We start from the raw sequence: 22,492 nt of genomic DNA, 5'->3' as shown, positions 1-22,492 counted from the left end.
AGTCACTATCAAGAAAGAACACGACAAAACAATGTGCAGTTGAACAAGATTTTGTTGCTACTCAAAGAAAAGGTGGTAACAGCAATGTAGCTACTTCTCATGGTTCTTCGGTGAGTAGCAAATCACATGTTCCTAATGCTTCTACTCGCAACACCTCGTTTGGGAATTCTGGTGAAAAAGGCAAGAAGAAGATACATTGCTATTATTGCAAGCTAATGATCACTTGATTAAGCAATGTCCTATATTGAAGGCAAAAGAGGCCAAGAAGAAAGAGGTTGGTTCCACTACAAGTGCATCTATTGTAGAATCTTCTGTGAAAGAAGATTGTGATGCTAATGTAGATGCAGAGTGGGCATTTAGTGCAAAATGCACTTATGATCCTTCTGTCCATGATGCATGTATATCACTTCCTGCAGATTCACATGTTTGGTACTTGTATAGTGGTACTACAAAGCACATTACCTCACATCGTGACTTGTTTATCTCTCTCGAGGCTACCCCTCATGGAAATACGGTCACTTGTGCCAATAATGCCTCTTATCCGATCAAGGGAGTTGGAAAAATTGTGTTGAATGCTGTGAATGGCAGTTCTTTCACTTCTTGATGCTCTTTATGTACCTAGGATTAAAGAAAACCTTTTGTCTGTATCAACACTTGCTAGACTTGGTCTTGTTGTGAAATTTGTGGATGACAAATGTACACTTCATGATCTCAGTTTTGGTGATGAAATTGTTGTATTTGGCATTTTGTGCCGTGTGTTGTATAAGGTCACTTTGTATGACAAGTGTGGGCAAAAATTTTCAAATGTGATTGTGGATTCAAAGGCTGCTTCAGATGTAAAACTTTGGCATGCACGTTTTGGGCATCTGAATTTTGCATGTTTGCTACGTTTTCAGCAATCTGATATGGTTGCTTCTTTGCCGCCTTTTGAAGCACCTTCAAAGCATGTTTGTGAAGGCTGCATTTTGGGTAAGATGCAACGCTCAAAGTTTCCAAAGGATGGTTTAGTAAGGGCTACATGCAGATTGCAACTTGTGCATAGTGATCTTTATTGGCCTATATACATTGCAAACTCCGTCCTTAGGTAATTAACTATATTTCGTGACTTTCATTGATGATTACTCTCGGCATGCATGGGTGTATCAGCTTAACGCTAAGTCCGAAGTGTTCATGTGCTTCAAGCAATTTTTGGTTATGGTTGAAACTCTCTAAATGTACTATGAGCACCCTTCGTTCAGATCGAGGAAGGGAGTATATGTCTCATGAGTTTAATGTATTTCTGGCTAGTCGTGGGACAAAACACCAATGTACAGTGCCGTATACACCTCAACAAAATGGTGTCACTGAAAGAAAAAATAGGTCGCTTACGGAAATGGCACGACGTATGGTCAAGAGTCAAGCTTTGCCACATTTGTTTTGGCTTCAGGCTATCGTATATGCTACTTATGTACTTAACAAGTGTCCTACAAAATCTTTGCAGTCTCCTTATGAAGCATGGCATGATAAGAAGCTATCTATTGATCACATGTACGCTTTTGGTTGTTTAGCTTATGCTTTGGTGTCACAAACACAACGCAAAAAATTGGATGATAAGGCTGTTAAGTGCATTTTTATTGGTTACAGTACTCAAAGCAAAGGTTACAGGTTATACCATCCACAAACGAAACATATCTTGGTTTCACAAGATGCTGTGTCTGTGGAAGATTCTGTTGTCTTTGTTGTCATTGACTAAACACAGTAATATAAGTTTAGAGGACATTTATGACAGTTTGTTGCCTCTTTTTAATGGTGGAAACTTAAATGTAAGTTCCAATGAGGCAAATGTACAGCCTATGTGGGTTTTTGAAAATACTACAGGTCAGCCTATTACTGATGCAGATGTACATGATGGACTTGATGTGGAAAGGAATGAGAATGAGCAGGCTAGAGGTATGCCAAAATGGTTGGTGCATACTTTTCATGACAATAAATTGAATGCACCTATGTCTAGTCGTAATTGTTCAGGTTCTCGCCATGCATCTTATGCATCAGATTGTTATGCTTTGGTTGTTTCTAGTTTATGTGATGTAGAGGAACCTCTATCTTTTGATGAAGCACATAATTCAAAAGATTGAAGGACTTCCATGCAATCAAAATATAATGCACTTATAGAAAATGAAACATGAAATTTATATGATTTGCCTCTTAGCGAAAAGACCATTGGTACAAAGTGGGTTTACAAGTTGAAACGCGGATGGTGAGATTGATCACTACAAGGCTCAGCTTGTTACAAAAGGTTATGCACGACAGAAAGGCATAGATTATAAAGAGACTTTTGCTCCCACTTGTCGTAATGACTACTGTTCGTTTTCTATGTGCATTCGCAAATCATTTTGGATGGGATTTACATCAATCAGATATTGTTATTGCTTTCTTGAATAGTGATATATTTGAGGAAGTTTATGTAATGCAGCCTCGCGGTTTTGTCATAAAAGGACAAGACGATAAAGTGTGCAAATGTAAGAAAGCTTTGTATGGGTTGAAGCAATCTCCTCGTGCTTGGTATGAGAAAGCTGACACTCATTTGGTTAAATGAGGCTTTTGTAACATTCCAATAGAAAGCACGTTGTATGTAAAGCATAAGGGTGATGTATTTCTCATTCTTGTTCTATATGTAGACGATTTGTGGATTACTGGTCCGAACGAGACAAACATTGTTGAATTCAAGGTTGATCTGAATGCTACTTTCAAGATGAAAGATTTGAAGATGTTGCCTCATTACTTGGATATGTAGTTTAAGCAGTGTGATGGTGGTATCGCCTTCTGTCAAACAAGCTACATAGAGACATTACTATGTAAATTTGGACTTGAGGATTGCAAACTTATTGCTACTCCACTGTAAACAAGTTTGAAGTTGAGTCTTTATGATACTGGCGATGTTGCGATGTCACTCTTTATCAAATGGATGACCTCATTTATGTATACAATACAGGGCCATATATTCAGTTGCAGTCTCATAGGTTAACGGATTTATACATAGCCAAGGGTCTAAGCATTGACAGACTGTCAAGAGGATTTTTCGCTACTTCGACATTTACATCTTGGCTTGTTTTATCCCAAGGGGGGATCATTGCCGTCAAATTACGTCATGCTTTTTTGGACTCAAATAGGGCTGGTTGTTATGACACGCTATGAGACAGAGGGGACTGGAGCCTTCAACTCTCCACCCAACCATGCTGTATAAAAGCCTTGCCTTCTTTAATAGGGCCACCTTGACTGCATGGCTTTGTCCTGTTGGCCCTTGGCCCACCCGGTCTTACTCTAGGACTGACATTACTCCCCCCTTGGAGAAGCATTTTCGTCCTCGAAAACAAAAGTGGTTATATCTTCATATGAACACTAATGTTTCCACAATGGCATCCTTCATGGATCCAACTATTCATTGGACAGGAACACGATTCACTAGAAGGTTCAATGAAACCAAGAATAACATCTTGATTTTCTCATTTTTTCCCTTTGCATCCGTATTGTATAACCCGCCTATATCCAACATAGTATGTAGACTCCATTTAGAACGCACATGAGCATGCTAAACGAGTTATCACAACAAAGATATACTCCAAAGAGTACCTCTTTTCACTTTCCATGAAAGTAACATGCTGATGTAACTCGTCAACCAATCTTAGGTCCTTGACTTGTTATCTTCTCGTATCAGTAAACAACCCCACCGTAACTAGTGTTCAAGGTTGAGAATCTAACTTATATATGAAGAAACTAAACATAGTCGCAAACATGCTTTTACCTTATGGTAAGCAAACCCCAACTAGTGCAATACATGATTTCTAATTGAATTCCCTCGTGCTAACGTACGCTCTTCGTATATCCTTTAGTACAAGATTACACTTGTAATCTGCCTATCCTCTTTGGATAAATGACAGTACTGAGATGTGTTTCCCTACCGTTTATAGACAGTCTTCCCAGATGATTGGTAAACAGGGATCATAGTTTCTTACAACATTGCTGAGAAATCAATAATGTTATGAATAACCATCTTGGTTAGCTTGAAAGATCCACAAGCACTCAAAACGAGCCATGATCTCTATTAGTGATTGTTACATCTATGTCATGAATGTGCATGCCGCTCCAAATCAGCCTTTGTTAAACACTAAGACCCATAAAAACTAGTGTGCATACATTTAGCAAAAACAGATCCGAACTTGCATATCCATGTCCGTTCCTGGCCCGTGGCCTGACATTGGACCATAATGGAATGTGAAAATCAATCACACCTACATACCAATGAAACATGTTGCTCAACAGAACAGAGCCTTGCTACATGTATAATAGCTATCCGTTAAAGTTGTTTAACAACACTTGTACCTTAACAAGTCTGACTAGGTATGCGACAATTTCCTTCATGGATCCAACTATTCATTGGACAGGAACACGATTCACTAGAAGGTTCAATGAAACCAAGAATAACATCTTGATTTTCTCATTTTTTCCCTTTGCATCCGTATTGTATAACCCGCCTATATCCAACATAGTATGTAGACTCCATTTAGAACGCACATGAGCATGCTAAACGAGTTATCACAACAAAGATATACTCCAAAGAGTACCTCTTTTCACTTTCCATGAAAGTAACATGCTGATGTAACTCGTAAACCAATCTTAGGTCCTTGACTTGTTATCTTCTCGTATCAGTAAACAACCCCACCGTAACTAGTGTTCAAGGTTGAGAATCTAACTTATATATGAAGAAACTAAACATAGTCGCAAACATGCTTTTACCTTATGGTAAGCAAACCCCAACTAGTGCAATACATGATTTCTAATTGAATCCCCTCGTGCTAACGTACGCTCTTCGTATATCCTTTAGTACAAGATTACACTTGTAATCTGCCTATCCTCTTTGGATAAATGACAGTACTGAGATGTGTTTCCCTACCGTTTATAGACAGTCTTCCCAGATGATTGGTAAACAGGGATCATAGTTTCTTACAACATTGCTGAGAAATCAATAATGTTATGAATAACCATCTTGGTTAGCTTGAAAGATCCACAAGCACTCAAAACGAGCCATGACCTCTATTAGTGATTGTTACATCTATGTCATGAATGTGCATGCCGCTCCAAATCAGCCTTTGTTAAACACTAAGACCCATAAAAACTAGTGTGCATACATTTAGCAAAAACAGATCCGAACTTGCATATCCATGTCCGTTCCTGGCCCGTGGCCTGACATTGGACCATAATGGAATGTGAAAATCAATCACACCTACATACCAATGAAACATGTTGCTCAACAGAACAGAGCCTTGCTACATGTATAATAGCTATCCGTTAAAGTTGTTTAACAACACTTGTACCTTAACAAGTCTGACTAGGTATGCGACAATTTTTGGCCCCTGAAATTGTTCTTGATACGACATGCATAAATGATCTTATAAACGGATTTGACTAGTACCTAGGGACTTTGTCACGACACATAATTGAAATAGAGGACACCAGTGTCAGTCCCAAAGGCTCATATTCTCCACATGTGGAATATGTCTCAAATAAGAATGTCTGGAAAAAGAACATCCTTCAAGTACGAGATGTACTTGTGTGTGGAGGTAATTGCAAACACGTTGCGACATGCATGAGAGAGACCCTCATTAACCTTGCTCCACACTAGCTAAACCGAACTCCTCGAGTTCCTAGACCATGTTGTATCCCATGTGACAACGTGTGCCAAATCAAACCCTTACTAGTCGATCCATAACTGGGTAATGCAGAAATGTATTTTGGACACTACGATCCAAAATTCTTGGCTCTTACATGACCTTGTCATCTCTCTGAAGAGCAAAAATGGATGAAAGCATTCAAGCTTATTCACCGGACTTGAAAAAGTCAAGCAAAGCATATTCCAAAATGGAAATAAACCAAATCATATGTGTACCTGGAAGTTGTACATAACATTCACTTACCCATAGTTACGCGCACTTTGCAAAACTTAAAACATACAACTGGGAAGATGCCTTACTATAAAACCAGCCTTGAAGATGTAGTTATATGTTACCTATTACACATTAAAGGAAAGATTAGTGAAAAATAAGCAATAAGAACTAGTAACCTTGGGTGTTGCCTTTGCAATCCAAACCCCTTGGTTAGATTCTGCAATGTCAAACCGCTTGGTTAGACTTTGCATGGACACTATTCAAACTAGCATCCAATAGTGACGAACATAGTCCACCATGGTTGAAAGTGTTTGAAATCAACTAAGAAAGTTGAATTTGTCCACTACCCCTTCGTAGATTGCAGACTTCTTTCCTTGAAAGTACCACTGTGCTAAGCTCAAATCATGACGCTCAACACCTATGTAGTAATTATGTATTAACGGGGCCATACCCTTGAAAATGCCACTCCTAGAGGCCTGAGTTGTGTTGCAACTAAGCAACAATTTCTCTTCAGTTGGAATCCTATTCACAACTAAGTCGTGACACAATCTTCTCCCTCCATGATAGAGGAGAAAGATGGAAAATACCCTCAAAGAAAATAGTCATACTAGATTTTTTCACGGGTTTACAGAAGAGACTACCTACATGGAGGCTCTCTTAATGTATTCATGTCTTCCCATAAATCAGTTGTTTCATAGCTAGGCCATGCCTATTTGCTACCCATAAAAACCGTCAATGGGATTGGTTGCACCTTGTGCATAGAGTAAATAATGTAAAGTACTCACTGATATATACATATACAACGATCGGAAGCCCATCCATCACTCTCAAATCTTTGTAGACAGAGTAGCTGATGATATTGCGGAAGCGTATACAAAGATGGGGTGGCTATGCTGCCATCATGTTCACATATCATGCAGGCATATTAGAAAAATGGATCGGTAAGCCCTTGGCTTCAATAACAGTCTCAACCTTGTGAGCTACTGCGGTACGTTCCTTGCACAATCACACTGGCCTGGATACATCACAGTGCGTCGTTGCCAGACTCAACTGTGAGCTTATATCCACTGAATGCAAAATATGTGTGCCATTATCCTTGATCTAAAAGGCAAGTGATAATTCCGCAGTACATAAGAGAAGCTTTGCTTCGCCTGAAGTCTGGCAAAGCACTTTGCTGTGCACAGAAGAAAAATATTTTTGAAATGGAAGGTTCAATTGCCAAAAAAACAAGCATACCTTGAAATCTACTAACTTGTCGGCCCTTTGAGACAAGTAGTCGCCGCTTGAAGCTGGCTCGTAGTCGTACATGCTAAGATTTTGAGAGCTATCGGATGTATCCCACATGCCAACGTCGCTCGGATCATACCGACCTCCAAGAGAAAATTGTAGACATGTAGTAGTGTTAGTGTGTATACGCGCTTCACCAAGGACACTTTTCTCCCACTGGGTTTTTCCCCCTGGACATCTGGTGTGAAAGGACACCTTATCTCTTAGGGATTCATATAAGCTTTGTAGCTCTGAGTTTATATAAACTATTATTCTAATACAGAGAGACAGACTACAAAGATCTCGTACGCAAGCTCTGTGTCTTCTCCTTATCCATCTTCTTCCTACTCTGAGTTGTTGTCTTCCTTCTGTTTTCTGTTTCATCATCTTCAACAATTGGTATAAGAGCGAGGTGATTTCCAGAGCCTCTACTTGCGTTTTCGCGTCCGCGCGCGCAATCGCAGTTTTCAGGCAGTTTTCGGAAAATTTGCTCGTGGGAGCATCCTCGACGTTCACGGAGTATTTTGGGTAGGTGACCTGAGGTTTTACCCCCCTTTCGAGGCCGTTCGAGCCCTCAGAATTTTGTTCTGAGCAGCGTAGCAAAAGTTACTTTTCGGAGGCTTTTAGATCAAGAGGGTGTGCTTTTTGATAGATTTTCTTCAGGTAAACAGTTCTTTTGGGAAGCAGCTTGTCTTAGCTTTGTGCTGAGATTTTGTGTAGAGTTTTGCTTGGATTGGAGAGGAGATTTGTGAATCTCTTGGAGGTTCTTTTGCTCTCTTGTGTGCATCCACAGTATGGCTCAATCTACGGACAAAGAGATTTTTGGTGCGTTTACATCCGAAGACAAATTGGATGGTACCAACTATTCTCTTTGGTCTTTTATGGCCAAAAATGTTTTGGTTGGTAAAGAATTGTGGGATTATGTATCTGGAGATGAAGTTCGTCCAAGTAGCATTGCATCTACCACGCCTGGTCGTGGTGCAACTGTTGGTGCAGGACCCTCACAAGTCACTCCAGAGCAAAAGAGATGGGATACTAAAGATGCACAAGATATGGCTGTGATTGCCTTAACCATAAAGAGGACAATCACACCACATATCAGATCTTGCAGAACTTCTGAGGATGCTTGGAACACTCTGCAAGCTATGTTTGGAGGAAGAAACGCTGCCAGAATAGAGTTTTTGAAGAAACAACTTAACAAAATACAGATGGACCAAGGTGACGATATCGTCGAGCATCTTACAAAAATCAGGGATCTTAAAGAGCAATTGCTTAGCATTGATGAAGTGATTCCAGAGAAGGACTTGGTTTCCAAAACACTCAATTCACTACCACCATCTTATCTGACTTTTCAGACTTCTTTGACTCTGTCTTTGCGAGCTAATCCTGAGCCTCTTCATTTTGAAGAGTTAGTGGCTTTGCTATTGCAAGAGGATCAATCACGTAAGAACAAGTCTTTACAGGTGGATGGTATGGATCATGCTCTTGTTGTACAAAACAAAAACAAGGGTAAAGAGAGTGCTCCTTACTCCAAGTCTAGTGCAGGACAATCTTCAGAGAAGTCTAAAGGTGATTCCGACAAGTCCAAGAAGAAAGGTAAATGTCACTACTACAAGAAACCTGGTCACTACATTAGTGAGTGTAAAAGCGAATTGCTAAAGAAAAGAAGAAAGAGTCAAGTTTGGTTGTTTCAGCTTCTGGTGATTCTTCTACAGCTAAAGAAGAGTCTCCAAACTTTGTGCAAGATTCTTATGCTTTCGTAGTATGTTCAGATTTTTCTGCTTACAGTGTTGACGAGACACAAATGATTTGGTACTTTGATAGTGGTGCATCCAGGCATATTACTTCAAGGAAGGATTTGTTTTGTTCATTGGATGCAGCTCCAACAGGAAAGAAGGTGACATGTGCAAATAATGCTTCTTATCCAATCAAAGGCGTTGGTAAGATTTTGATTACCATTTCAGATGGTTCAGATTTATGCTTGCCAGATGTCTTATATGTTCCAGGGATCAAGAAGAATTTGTTATCTGTATCCTCTCTTGCAAAAAATGGTCTTCGGGTCATTTTTGAGGATGACAGATGTGTTGTACGAGATCGAGAGAATGGTTATTCTCTTATCACTACAGGTACGCTGGAAAATTGACTATTTGTGCTAGATCGTTATGAAAAGCAGATTCAGGTATGTTTTGCAGAAACAAAGACTCAGGCCATGCAGGATGCTGAGTTGTGGCATGCTAGATTTGGGCATGTTAGTTTATGGCAGTTTGATGACTTTACAACGTCATAATATGGTGCATGATTCGTCTTTATTGGAGATGCCACCAAGACATGTATGTGAAGGTTGCGTTCTTGGAAAGATGCACAGATTTGCATTTTCGCAAGATGGTTCAGTTAGAGCGACACGAAAGTTGCAGCTTGTACACAATGATGTATGTGGTCCTATGAGGACGCCATCTATAGGAAACAAACTTTATTTTGTGACCTTCATTGATGACTTTTCCAGGTTTTGTTGGGTGTATCCACTCAAAGCAAAGTCAGATGTGTTTGCAGTTTTTCAACATTATGTCGCCATGGTTGAAAATGAAACAGGTTGCAAAGTACAGACTCTTCGTACCGATCGAGGAGGTGAATACATGTCAGGTGCATTTAAGGAATTTTTGGGAAAGAAAGGCATTAAACACCAATGCACTATGCCATACACACCACAATAGAATGGTGTTGCAGAAAGGAAGAACAGGTCTTTGATAGAGACGGCTAGATGTATGCTCAAGGCTAAGAGTTTGCCTCATAAGCTATGGATGGAGGCAGTTGCTTGTGCAGCACATGTTTTGAACAGGTGTCCTACTCGTGCCTTGAAGACCATTACTGCATATGAAGCTTGGTATCACAGAAAACCTTCAGTCAGTTATCTTCGTGTTTTTGGTTGTCTTGCTTATGCTCACATCCCTCAGCAGTTACGTGGGAAGCTTGATGATAAGGCAATCAAATGTATATTTGTGGGGTACAGTAGTGGAAGTAAAGGTTATAGAATTTACAATCCTGCTACAAACAAGATTTTTGAAAGTCGTGATGTAATTTTTGCAAAAACTACTGCTCAATCTATGGTTGCTTTTCATGTACCGCACATGCAGACACATGATGTATTTGAAGGTTTGCTTCCTTCTTTTGTGGAGAATCAAGAATCACAACAGGTTGATAATCTTGATCAATCTTTTGATCAGCATGTGACACCTCATGATGTAGAAGAAATTGTGCGTGAAGAGCAAGAAGTTCTCAGGGAAGAAAGAACCTTGCCTAAATGGGTTCAGAAAACTTTGCAGGATAGCAAGTTGGATGCATCGTTGCCACGAAAAACACGTGCTGGTACTACTTTTGGCAGAGAGCAAGTAGATTTGGCTTGCTTTAGCACTCTTTGTGATGCAGATGAGGCTGATTCATTTGAACAAGCTTTAGAGTGTGTTCAGTGGAAAGATGCTATGCAACAAGAAATTGATTCTATTCATAAGAATCATACATGGGATCTAGTGGACTTGCCTACAGGTAAAAAGCCTATTGGTACAAAGTGGGTTTTTAAGGTAAAAAGGAAACAAGATGGTACTGTTGACAGGTACAAAGCAAGGCTTGTGGCAAAAGGCTATGCGCAACAGAAAGGCATAGATTATGATGAAACCTTTGCTCCTACTTCTCGTGCGTCCACAGTTAGATCACTAGTTGCAATTGTTGCTCATCATGGTTGGAAAGTGCATCAGTTGGATATCAAAACTGCTTTTTTGAATGGTGATTTGCAGGAAGAAGTTTATGTAAGTCAACCAAGTGGTTTTATTGTAAAAGGTCAAGAGCAAAGGTATGTAGATTGCGTAAATCTTTGTATGGTCTCAAACAGGCTCCAAGAGCATGGTATGAGAAGATACATACTTATTTGATTGGCCAGGGATTTCAGAATAGTCCAACAGAAAGTACTTTGTATGTCAAAAAGAGAGATGGAGTTCTCATTATGCTAACACTTTACATGGATGATATGCTTCTTACAGGCAATAGTGCAGATGAAATTGAAGCGTTTAAAGATGCTTTGAGAAAAACCTTTGAGATGTCTGATCTTGGTTTGCTACATTATTACTTGGGTATTCAGTTTGTGCAATCAGAGGATGGCATATACATGCTGCAGGCAAAATATTTGCATAAAATTTTGGACAAGTTTGGTATGCAAATTGTAAACCAATCTCTACACCCGTAGAAACTGGATCAAAGTTGAGCATGCACGATGCTGGAGAACCTTTTGATGTACATACTTATGCAGCAGCGGTTGGTTGCTTGATATATTTGGCAGGCAACACTCGTCCAGACATTCAATTTGGGGTTTCACATGCAAACAGATTTATGCACAGCCCAGGTATGCATCATTGGCAGGCTGTGAAGCGCATACTTCGTTACCTTTCAGGTACCCCTAATCTTGCCATGTTCTTTCTAAGGGGAGATATGTATGGAAAGCACAGTTCTATGCAGCTTCTTGGTTACAGTGATTCAGATTGGGTTGGTGATTTTGACACACGACATTCAACAAGTGGCAATTGTTTTTTCTTGGGAAATGCATGTATATCTTGGCTAAGCAAGAAGCAACCCACAGTGGCTACATCAACTTGTGAAGCTGAGTACAGGGCAGCTTTCACGACAACAGTTGATTGTGTATGGATACACATGTTATTGGCAGATCTTTGTGAGTGTCAACAGGCACCCACTACCATTTTCACTGACAGTCAGAGTGCTATGGCAATTGCAAGGAATCCAGTATTTCATGCAAGAACAAAGCACATAGAGGTTCACTACCACTATGTCAGGGAAAGGCTACATGTAGGGGAGATCACACTAACTTACTGTCCTACACAGGATAACATTGCAGATCTATTTACGAAGGCATTATCACAAGAAAAGTTTGAAGCTTTCCGAAAAGCTTTGGGCTTACTCTCATACACATGATGATCTGCTACCTTGTACGGATTCACGCTATCACTACAGGGGGGATTTGTAGACATGTAGTAGTGTTAGTGTGTATACGCGCTTCACCAAGGGCACTTTTCTCCCACTGGGTTTTTCCCCCTGGACACCTGGTGTGAAAGGACACCTTATCTCTTAGGGTTTCATGTAAGCTTTGTAGCTCTGAGTTTATATAAACTATTATTCTAATACAAAGAGACAGACTACAGAGATCTCGTACGCAAGCTCTGTGTCTTCTCCTTCTCCATCTTCTTCCTACTCTGAGTTGCTGTCTTCCTTCTGTTTCCTGTTTCATCATCTTCAACAAAAATCAGCTAGACATTGTGCCAAGTTTCTCGCAGTATGTTACTAGCATATTCTAGCCATTGGAAAATTCTATGCAAGATGCACTGAAGTGAAGCCTTGCAGTTGCTTCGCATAAGTTCATAAAAAAATATGAGACAAAACGTATCCTAAGTGCTCATAGCTACCAGGTGTTCTTGTTAACATACATATGTCAAAGCAGAAAAGAATCGGCGTTGTCGAAATTTCATAGAGAATCGGCCTTGCCGAATCCTGTAGCTTATGAGATTGCCCATTATTGATAGAGATAGCATCTACAGCTTAGCTATCAAGTGTCATCTATTGCCAAACACTACTTGACCGAAGTAACATTTGCTTGATAAGTTGGCATTGTGAAAATTCTTGCAAAAGTGAATAAGTTCAAAAACGAAACTTAAAGTTACCATACTTACAGACTGGCCTTGGCATTGAATATCATAGCATCTTGTGGCTTGATGGTGCTTTCAATGTACTTCGCGTACATATGTTGCCTCTCCATTGGCAAGCTACAATAGCTTTGAAGTGATTCTGCATCCAATGAATGGAGCCGTGCTCTTGGAAGCCTTGCTTTTCTCCTCTTCTAGGTAGTAGAAGGAGGAGATATCAAAAATATAATGGCCCACGTAATACACAAATCAGTTTCTTGAGTGTTGGTATAAGGAGCCTTGCTCCCGTAATATATTTTATAACAATGTCAAATTAAACATAGTTAAAAGAAAATTAACCTCATCAATTATCGACCTTGTCGAATAATATACCATATTGGTAACATACCAATATCCACAATAACTGTAGAATCAAAGCATACCTGAGTTGCCCCATATTGCTTGTATGTAGCGGTTACTAGTGATCGTTCAAACCCATCGGATTTGGTTTGTTGTCAGGCGAGTAATATCTTTGCCTGCTCCTTGAATAACAAAGAGTCATGATACCAAACCTCTAGCACCTCTCATGAAGGGTAACAAAAGGCCTTGCCTTTGCATCATCACAACCTTGTTTTTTCTTTGGATAGTTCTGCAAAAAGTATTAAAACGCAGAAGTGAAATCGCTAGATCAAACGTACTTACCGATCCACCTTAAATGATACAAGACCTAGCCTCCTTGAGAGCTATGCTGATGTAAAATAGGCACTACAAACCCCTGTTGGAGAGCTGGCTCGCATTAAACGACCTTGTTCATCTAAATGGTCTACATAGTAGCTTAAACAATTGCCTTTATAGGCCATCAGAAACACGAAGCCTTGCTTGATTGCGATCTGCAAACCTAGCTTTCATCTTTGCTAACAATATATTTAGCAAAAACTTAGTGCTTATGGTAATTTCTACAAGCCATGCGTGTGCTCACAATATTGAAATTACACAACTATGGAAAAAAAACATCCATGACAGTACAAACACCTGTTGCATGCCATAGTTATCGAGCACATTCTCAATAAACGTGAAAACCAACTGCATAACTCATGACGTAGTCATACCGATTTACTTTGCAAACAAGTCGACTTTGCTTGGAAAATTGGCAAGCTTCATTCGGTTGTCATGCTAAAAATTTAGTGGCTTCTGATGCGGTACTTGATCGTACTATTTGAAAAATCGGCCACCTCGGCTTGCCGATCTTAGAGAGACAAGGCTTTGAGTGGTGTGTAATCGGAGTGGGTATGCACCCTTAAAGGCCAATTGGAAACATCTTCGACTTCATCGTCGAGAGGCTGCATAAATCCTACATATTGTTGTACGGTAGCTGCCAAAGAAGCGTCCTCCAGATTTGCTGAGATGTCGGGGGGGGGGGGGGGACCCTCCCTTGGCCATTCTTTATTGCCCAAGGCCAAAGGCCTTAGAGCGTCTGTGTGTGAAAAAGGGGCCCTGTTGTCGAGGTATGGCGAGACAACAGCTGCACGAGAGAGAGAGAGAGAGAGAGAGAGAGAGAGAGAGAGAGAGAGAGAGAGAGAGAGAGAGAGAGAGTTTGCGTCCACTGTGATCCTTGCCGAGTGGCGTTCAAGAAGCGTGAATGGCCTAGTATGGCAACACACATCCTCCAAGCCCTCCCCTACTCGATCCTGAGCAGGTCATCGCCCCCTCTTTCCCCCTTGTTAGGGTTCGTACCTGTGGCCCTCTATGGCTCTTTTCCTAGTGGTTCTCCACGACCTTCACAACCTGTCCGAGAGAGAGAGAGAGAGAGAGAGAGAGAGAGAGAGAGAGAGAGAGAGAGAGCGCAAAAACTTCTCCATAGATTTCTCCCTTCTTTCCCCTCCCCTGAGCTCTTATACCAATATGAGACAGAGGGGACTGGAGCCTGCAACTCTCCACCCAGCCATGCCCTATAAAGGCCTTGCCTTGTAGGGCCCCCTTGACCGCATGGCTCCGTCCTGGCCCTTGGCTTGCCCAGTCTTATCCTAGGCTTGACTGCGTCCTGGCCCTTGGCCCGCCCAGTCTTATCCTAGGCTTGGCACATGCGAGTGTCCACAAGTGGTTTTTGTTTCATGCTCAACAGTTCATGCATGTCATGGTTGAGCAAGAAGCAACCTATTGTGTCCTCTTCCAACTGTGAAGCTGAGTGCAGGGCATTCTTCGCAGCTATAATTGAGTATCTACACTAACAGTCAGAGCGCATTGGAAATTGCGAGGAACCCAGATTTTCATGCTCGCTTAGAGAACATCGAGGTGCATTATCACTGTGTCAGAGAGAGACTCTCAATGGGAGAGATCAACTTGACTTATGTGTCGACACATGACAACCTTGCAGATCTGTTCACAAAGGCATTGCCTCGTGAGAAGTTTGAAGCTTTCCGCAAAGCTTTGGGCTTACTCCCCTTTGTGGATTGATCATGTCCTCACGACATGGCACTTCCTTATACATTGTGTCAGCTCTCATTCACCGCTTCACTCCCAGGGGAGATTCGTTACCATATATATGTGGTAGTGATGTGTGTGAACACACTTAGGACCGTCGAGACATTTTTCGCCTCACTAGGAGGTTTTTTCTCCCGTGTATTGTATATATGTCCATCACTCTAGAGCTAACTTATCTTTCCATTGTGTACTAAGCAATATACTCTTTGTTGTGTGCCTTGAGCTTCTTCATCTTCTCCAAGCTGTGTGTGTTTCCCTGTAACCCTATTTCCAACAATGGCATCAAAAGAAGCGGTTGAAAGAGACTTTGATTATGAGTAGAATGCCAATACATCAATGACCACTATGGAACTTTCATATTTTGATGATGCATTAGGAAAGAATTGGACTTATTTTTGGGCCTTTTAGCTCTAGTGAGAGAATGCTCTTCAATCAATAAGAAGAAGGCAGGTAACGTTACGTAGAAAAAGCTTTTCTCCTTATTTTTGAAAATGTCCATGAAAACCATTTTGGTGAAATTGTCATTGTCACAAAAAAAGTGGCATCTTGCACAAGCACCGAGCGCCTTTTTATGATCCGTTGTTGCTATCCTTCAAAGTGAGGTACTTATAAGTGTGCATTTCACCTAAGCATCAATCGCCTTTTTATGAGCGACTCACAATTCGAATTCAAACGTAGTACTATTTAAAACTATGAAGGGGTCATAACCAAGCAAATAGAGGCCCATGAGGTGTCTCTTGGGCCTCTATTTGCTTGGTTTTGACCTCCTAAGGTCCTAGGCTTAAAAAAAGCTATATCTTGAGCTAGAAACGTTAGATTTGAGAGTTTCAAAGTGTTATCTTGAGGTTTTTGGACGTTTTAGATACATCCGTGGTATTCTTTTTGTATTTTGAAAACATATCTTATTTGTTTTCTCTCATCGCACATCACATCACCCATTATGATTCATGGACATGGACTTTTGTGCACACTTAAGTTGGGCTCTCGTAAATAATTTTGTACGAGCATGCATTTAAGTAATCGAGCAAACTTTTATGTATATACTATGAGAAATAATATTCCAAAAAATTACTTTCGTATTTTTCAGGATTACCTCTCTCTATGCCGAGTTGGCGTTTCTTATTGGGTCCAAAATTGAGTCTAAGTTTCTCCTAATGGCTCATTTGTTGTCATTCCGGATTGTGTCCTAAGTTATCGGTCGACTGTTTGCTCCTTGCACATAGGAAGCGAAAGTCTTGGAATGCAAAATGACATGCTTTCTATTAGAGTGCAAGATATATTTTGCTTTGTGTAGGATTTTCTAATTACTGTGTCAGCAAAAAACAAGGGAAAAAACTCATAATGGCCTACATATGACAATAAGAGGAACTGTGTGACCTCCTACTTATTGCCCCTCTGACTAGCAAATTGAAAAAGAGTTTTGCATCATAACTTTTCCATTGCGTCCCCTCCTCCCCCTCTCTCCCCAACACACACACACACACAATACCACAGGGTGTCGAATGAACCCTAAGTGGTGGGATCTACGGCTCTCAATTCAGATATTATTGCAACAACGCTCTTGATCCGTCTCGGATCAAGAGTTTACTTTTTTGATGAGGCGGTCCACTTTACGATGACAAGGAGGGCAAGGAAACCCACATGGGCACAAGGTTAGGGCCGGCAAACGAGGGGTCACGGGTCCGAACCCGGGAAGGGGGGGGGGGGGCTACTCTTTCAACGTTCTGCGGACCGTCTGTTTTCCTTAAGGTGTGTTTGCCTTAAGAAACAAGGGGAAAAAATCATAATGGCCTCCATATTGCCCCTCTGACTAGCAAAATGAAAAAAGAGTTTTGCATCATAACTTTTCCATTGCGCCCCCTCCTCCTCCTCTCTCCCCAACACACACACACACACACACACACACACACACACACACACACAATACCACAGGGTGTCGAATGAACCCTAAGTGGTGGGATCTACGGCTCTCAATTCAGGCATTATTGCAACAACGCTCTTGATCCGTCTTGGATGGGTGAGAGTTTACTTTTTTTGTCTGAGTTACTTTTTGATGAGGGAGTCCACTTTACGATGACAAGGAGGGCAAGGAAACCCACATGGGCACAAGGTTAGGGCTTGCAAGCGAGGGGTCACGAGTTCGAACCCGGGAGAGGGGGGGGAGTGGGGGGGGGGGGGGAGTGGGGGGGCTACTCTTTCACGGACCGTCTGTTTGCCTTAAGATGTGCACGGTTTCCTCTCCAGTGTCGATCCCACCTCTTGGGCCGCAAATAGTTTTCTAGATGGAGTCAATCCATTTCAAGTTAACCATCATTAATTTTTCCACGTGGCATTTATAAACATGGTAATGCCTTAAAAATTATGTAGGATCACAATAATTTGTAATAGGGACCAGGTAGCGAAGAAATGCGAAGTGTACGGGGAAAGCAAAGGGAAAGTGCTACTCACCGTGAGAGGAGCTGATCGCCCCAGGCGGAGCTGATGAAGGAGGAGCAGAGGTTGGTGCCGATGAGGTAGGAGGAGGAGGAGGAGGCGATGGCGCTTCGAAGAAACTATAAGGCTCGTAGCGGAAGTAGCAACTGGTGAGATGCAGCTGCTCGCCCAAGGTGGAATCGCAGATTGTGCGATAGGAGGAGGTGGACAGGCATTGCGAGCATTCCGACTCGTTAAGGTAGCCAAGGCATTGGGCGACGGCGTACTCGCCGCTGGCGCTGGCAGAGGCGAAGCCGCCCTGCTTGGGAGCGAGGGTGGTCACATTCTCCATTATAGCTGCGATGGCGGACAAGGCCACGGAGTCGGTGGTGGAGGCGTAGCAGTAGCCGATGACGAAGCTGGTGTCTAGCTCGAAGAAAGACTGGTTGTCGTAGCGCAAATAGCAGCCATCCAGCTGTATGCGCGCTCCTTTAGAGGTTGGGCACTCTTGTTGCGGCAAGCGGGCCGTGGCGTTCTGCATGCACTGCCAGCATAGCTGCAGGCTCTGATCGCCTCTACACTGGAACACGGCATACACCATCTCCTCCTGCCCTGCCGTGGTGATCGCATACTTGCTGCCTTGCGCCGCCAGACTGGTGAGGTTGCTCAGCGCTGTGTTCAAATCCCGCTTGAAGGTGCTGCTCAGCGAGATGCTACTGTTGCGCATGCAGGTGTGGTAGGCGACCCCCAAGTAGGGGCCTGCCCCTTCTGCTCCGTGCTCTTGCCATATCCACCAGAGGAGAAGAAGAAGGGCGATATATTGGAGCATCACTCTTCTCTTGGTATCCATAGCACCTGAGAGGCTCTCTTTGCATCTTTAAACGCGCGATGCGCTTTTATTTTAACGAGTCATCGGTCAACATGTCCTCTCTTTTCAACTCTGAGCTGGAGATGAAAACATCAACGGTGTTACGTCTACCACGCTTCCGAACATGCAAAATTCCTTTCCTCGATTTTGTCAATAGGAAATTTTTTAAAACTAGAGTGCATCGTTAGCTATGTTCCATTGAATTGAGATCGAACAAAATATTGGAAACCGAGAGAGAGAAGAGAGAGAGATTTCATGAAAGAGTGTTAGATTTTTTTATCTGAGAGTGTTTGGGATACCGATCGTCGTGGTTTAATCGTGTACCTCCGCATTAATTGGTTACCGATCGTAGTGCTTCAGAGGGGTACCTCGCCAAAAACCACAAGGAGTGTTAAGAGTTTTGTCAAGCTCAATGTTCATGATCATACAAGATGTCAATGTTATTACTTGTTTGTTGTTCCATTTTTATGTTTAAAAAAAAAAAAACATGCAAGTCTCCTTGCATGGGAGAGTTTGCACAATCCTCCCCAATTTTTATAATACGAGGGAACGTGCCATTCCCACGGCAGCGTGCAATTTTCAGTGTGTTCATTAACTGCATTCTGAGTTTCAAAAATCAGAAAATAATAATGCTTACTCACCGCATGATTGAATGTCTAGCGCGAATGGACTTCCTTGTATCAACGATGTTGGGCATCTCCTGCACTTAACCCGCTGCAAGAGACGACATCCCTGGGAGGATACCCTTCAAGAAGATTTTGTGCTATTGTGAGAACACCACATTTTGTATACATATCGATCAAACCACCACCAAGCATGAATCATACTCCCAACAAACGTTGACTAGTGATCATATCGTGAATTATAATATCTATGGCTGTGTAAGTCATTGCATTTGTTGATCCGCATGCATTCTAGATTCCTGTGTAGGCGTAGTTGATTGCATCTGGATAGAGACTCTACCTACAATCTGTTTTGCGCAACCTGTAAATCAATCCATTTCAAGAGGCGACATTCCAAAAACGAAACTCCTCAAGCACTTTTTCTGCCCATATCAGCTTCTTGCGTGGAGCTACATGCCTTCATGGATGTGTACGTGATTGCATTTGGAGAGAGGCCCTCGCTTCGCAACATAGTATCATGCCGTTTAGTAACATAGTATTTTGCGAACACGCATCGGTGACCTCAGCAACCAATTGTTCGCCATCAGTGGTTAGCAGGTTTTCCTTTGACTTATTTATCATGGGTGACAATTCTCTTGTGAAGTTTTACAAGCGCGTAACCTTTGACACTGAAACAGTTCAGAGCTTCCTTTCCAGGTCCATGCTGACAGTACTATGCAGTCAACGTGTTCCAATAGAGGACATCTCAAAGAGAATGCCCGCATGGTCTGTTTGTGCTTTTGTAAGGGTACAACTAGAGAGAGAGTCTTTATTGTCAAGATAGCCTTTAAGACTAAAGCATAGGTGATTTCATCCGGAGAGATGCCCTCACTTTGCATCAGCTTTTTGTGTATCCTTCACTTCAACCGATAGCATCAACAAAAGAATGTGCTGAACGGGCCAGCAAAGGCAATGAGTTTTGGTGATTCGACTACATATCAGACCAACTGATCATCGATTGAAATCTGATATCTTCTGCTTCAGTAGCATTAGTAGAACATACCTCTGCCATGGGTTGATCGCACGAAATATCTGAGCTTTGGGAGTGCTCATCACGTCGCCAAGCATCCAAAGTACTCTCCAGCTTGATGATCTGTGAAATATTACCAGGGTTTGAAAGATCTTCGACACTCCTTTCTGGTGCTATGGCTGTAACTTGCGAACTGCTTACTTCTGGAACCTGCGAACTACTTGTGGAGAAGATCTTTCAAACCCTGGAAATATTTTTTTATTTGCTTGGTGACAGCGTAGTTTTTTCTACTGTGGCTTTTCAACGCTGGGCTTTGGACGGCGTAGTTTTTTTTAGAGCTTCTAAGTGCTGGAGCCACGTGGAGTTATGACAAGCGAGGGGTTCTTGTTGTATCGTGTGCCCCGCCCAAAACCCTGTGTATATGATATAACAGAGCCAGGAATTTTCCCTCCTCACATCAGCCAAAGCCAAACCCTTCACTGCCTTCATGAATTGCAGGTAGCAATCGTTCTTGCAGCTGATCCTTTGAAGAGTACTCTGGAAGGTCAAGTTGATTTAAACATGTATGTGCCGATGGAAGCCTCTCACGAGCTCCATAAGCCTTGTGAATTTGGAACCATTGGGGTCCTGAGATGCCTTGCAATGCTTGAAAACCCTCAAGAGGAACCTTTGAAGTGCCAGTTATAAACTGCAGTAGGCGGGCCATGTCCTCCTTGTTAAATTGGTGCACGAACTCCTAGAACCATTGCACAACAGGAGATGCAGTCGTGCAACCAGTATATTCCATATTTGCCTTGAGGTCTTCCAAGTCTATCTCTGGAAGACCACTGATAAGGAGCTCAAGTTCCTTGTCGTTAAAATTTGAAATAAGCTCCCGAGACACAAGCTCGTTGAATCCCTCCAAGAAGGCATTGATTTGTGGTCGTATCGCGGTCGTTAACCTGTGTTTAGCAACTAGCTCAACATACTCATGTTTATTCTCCTCTGTGATCCTGATGTTCCTGCCACCAGGAATAAGTTCATGATCCATAACCTCAGTTCTTTCATAGAGAATATGCTTCTCTTCATCTGCATCGATACTAAAGGTGAGGCCAAGTGCATCATTTACAGTGTTCTCAAGAACCCATTTCAAGTTCTTGTAGAAGTTTGGATCTACAGCCTCAATATCATGATAAGTCACTTTCACTCCCAATATGTGCTTATAGAAAGATCAAGTAAAATACACATCACGAAGCTGCCCGTCACACAGAGCCTTGGCAATCACACGGCCTACAAACTTGAAGTAGGAAAGATGCTCCGTCTGATACACAGAATTGGGATTTGGCTGAAAAGAAGACTCGTTGCCAACGGTAGTGAAGAGAAATGCACCCTTGTCAAAAATTACTCTGGACAAAGTACCACTCTCTTGTTAGCCCACTAGCATCAATGCCTTCCTCTCCTTGAAATTGTACAGTCAAACGGCCCTTGAGTTCATCAGGTGTTCTCATTCTAAACTGATTATATGAATCTTCTAATACATAAGCTCGTCGGACTGATATCCTTAGAGGAGAATAGTGCTATTGCTCCCACCATGGAGGCCGTGCTAAGCTGGACAGAGTCCGCCTCGCCAAGAGCTTGAAGTTCATTAACAGCAGCCCCAGAAAGGTTTTTAGCAACATCAGCTAGTTCCATTATAAACAATCGCCGATGAGTTGGTGCCAACTCCACTATCTTGTTCAGAAGCTCAGTTACATGTGTGTAGGCCAGGTTTGACAAACCTTCACGTGCAAGGAGCTAAGAGAGTTGACCTGCACATCAGAATCGCTTGGTAACTTTGACGGCGCTGTTTACTTCGTTTTTTTAGAGCTTTTGAGCGAGACGCGCAGGCAAAGCCGCGATTTTAGCTTTTGAGCGAGATGCGCAGGCGTTTTTTTAGAGCTGCGCTGGAGCCACGTGGGCTGCTGAGGGGCCAAGGAGGGGAAATTTGCTTCTACGCTAACGAAGTAATTAGGTAACTTCTTCGCGTTTTTACACTATTTTTCTCTATTTTGGGGTGGAATTTCTCCCTTTCCCCGGGTATTTTTGAAATTGAAAACGACACGATATTAAGTTGAGACACGTTTTTCTCGAACATTGGTCATGAATGATATGGTTCTGCACTTGTGAATGGTCGTTCCATATTTCGGTGACAAACGTGGTTCAACCTAGTCAGCATCCAGAGAACGGGTGGTTGTTGCTACCTTCTTGTCCCCAAG

The 22,492-nt window shown here is 42.1% G+C and overlaps 1 protein-coding gene and 1 pseudogene across 5 annotated transcripts in view; both read right to left on the bottom strand.

The window, feature by feature from the left end:
• The window catches only part of LOC147427408 (cysteine-rich receptor-like protein kinase 29), an 80,749-nt gene extending 62,116 nt beyond the window's left edge, over positions 1–18,633 (bottom strand). For 4 of the 5 annotated variants that reach the window (XR_015185937.1, XM_086496384.1, XM_086496385.1 and 1 more), the window contains exon 1: positions 17,795–18,633. Coding sequence is in view for 4 of the 5 variants with exons in the window: in XM_086496384.1 (XP_086352510.1) it covers positions 17,795–18,608 (814 nt within the window). In the remaining variant the exon portion in view is untranslated. The remainder of the gene's footprint in view (positions 1–17,794) is intronic. The other variant, XM_086496382.1, reaches the window with a different exon arrangement.
• A 2,082-nt stretch (positions 18,634–20,715) lies between these two features.
• Positions 20,716–21,929, bottom strand: LOC147427407 (E3 ubiquitin-protein ligase UPL1 pseudogene; annotated as a pseudogene).
• Positions 21,930–22,492: the final 563 nt, after the last annotated feature.

Source organism: Adiantum capillus-veneris, chromosome 23 (genome assembly GCF_014529385.1).
Source record: "Adiantum capillus-veneris isolate H3 chromosome 23, ASM1452938v2, whole genome shotgun sequence".
NCBI classification, from domain to species: Eukaryota; Viridiplantae; Streptophyta; class Polypodiopsida; order Polypodiales; family Pteridaceae; genus Adiantum; species Adiantum capillus-veneris.
Note: the sequence above shows the minus strand (reverse complement) of the source record. Positions and strands in the feature narration are given on the sequence as shown.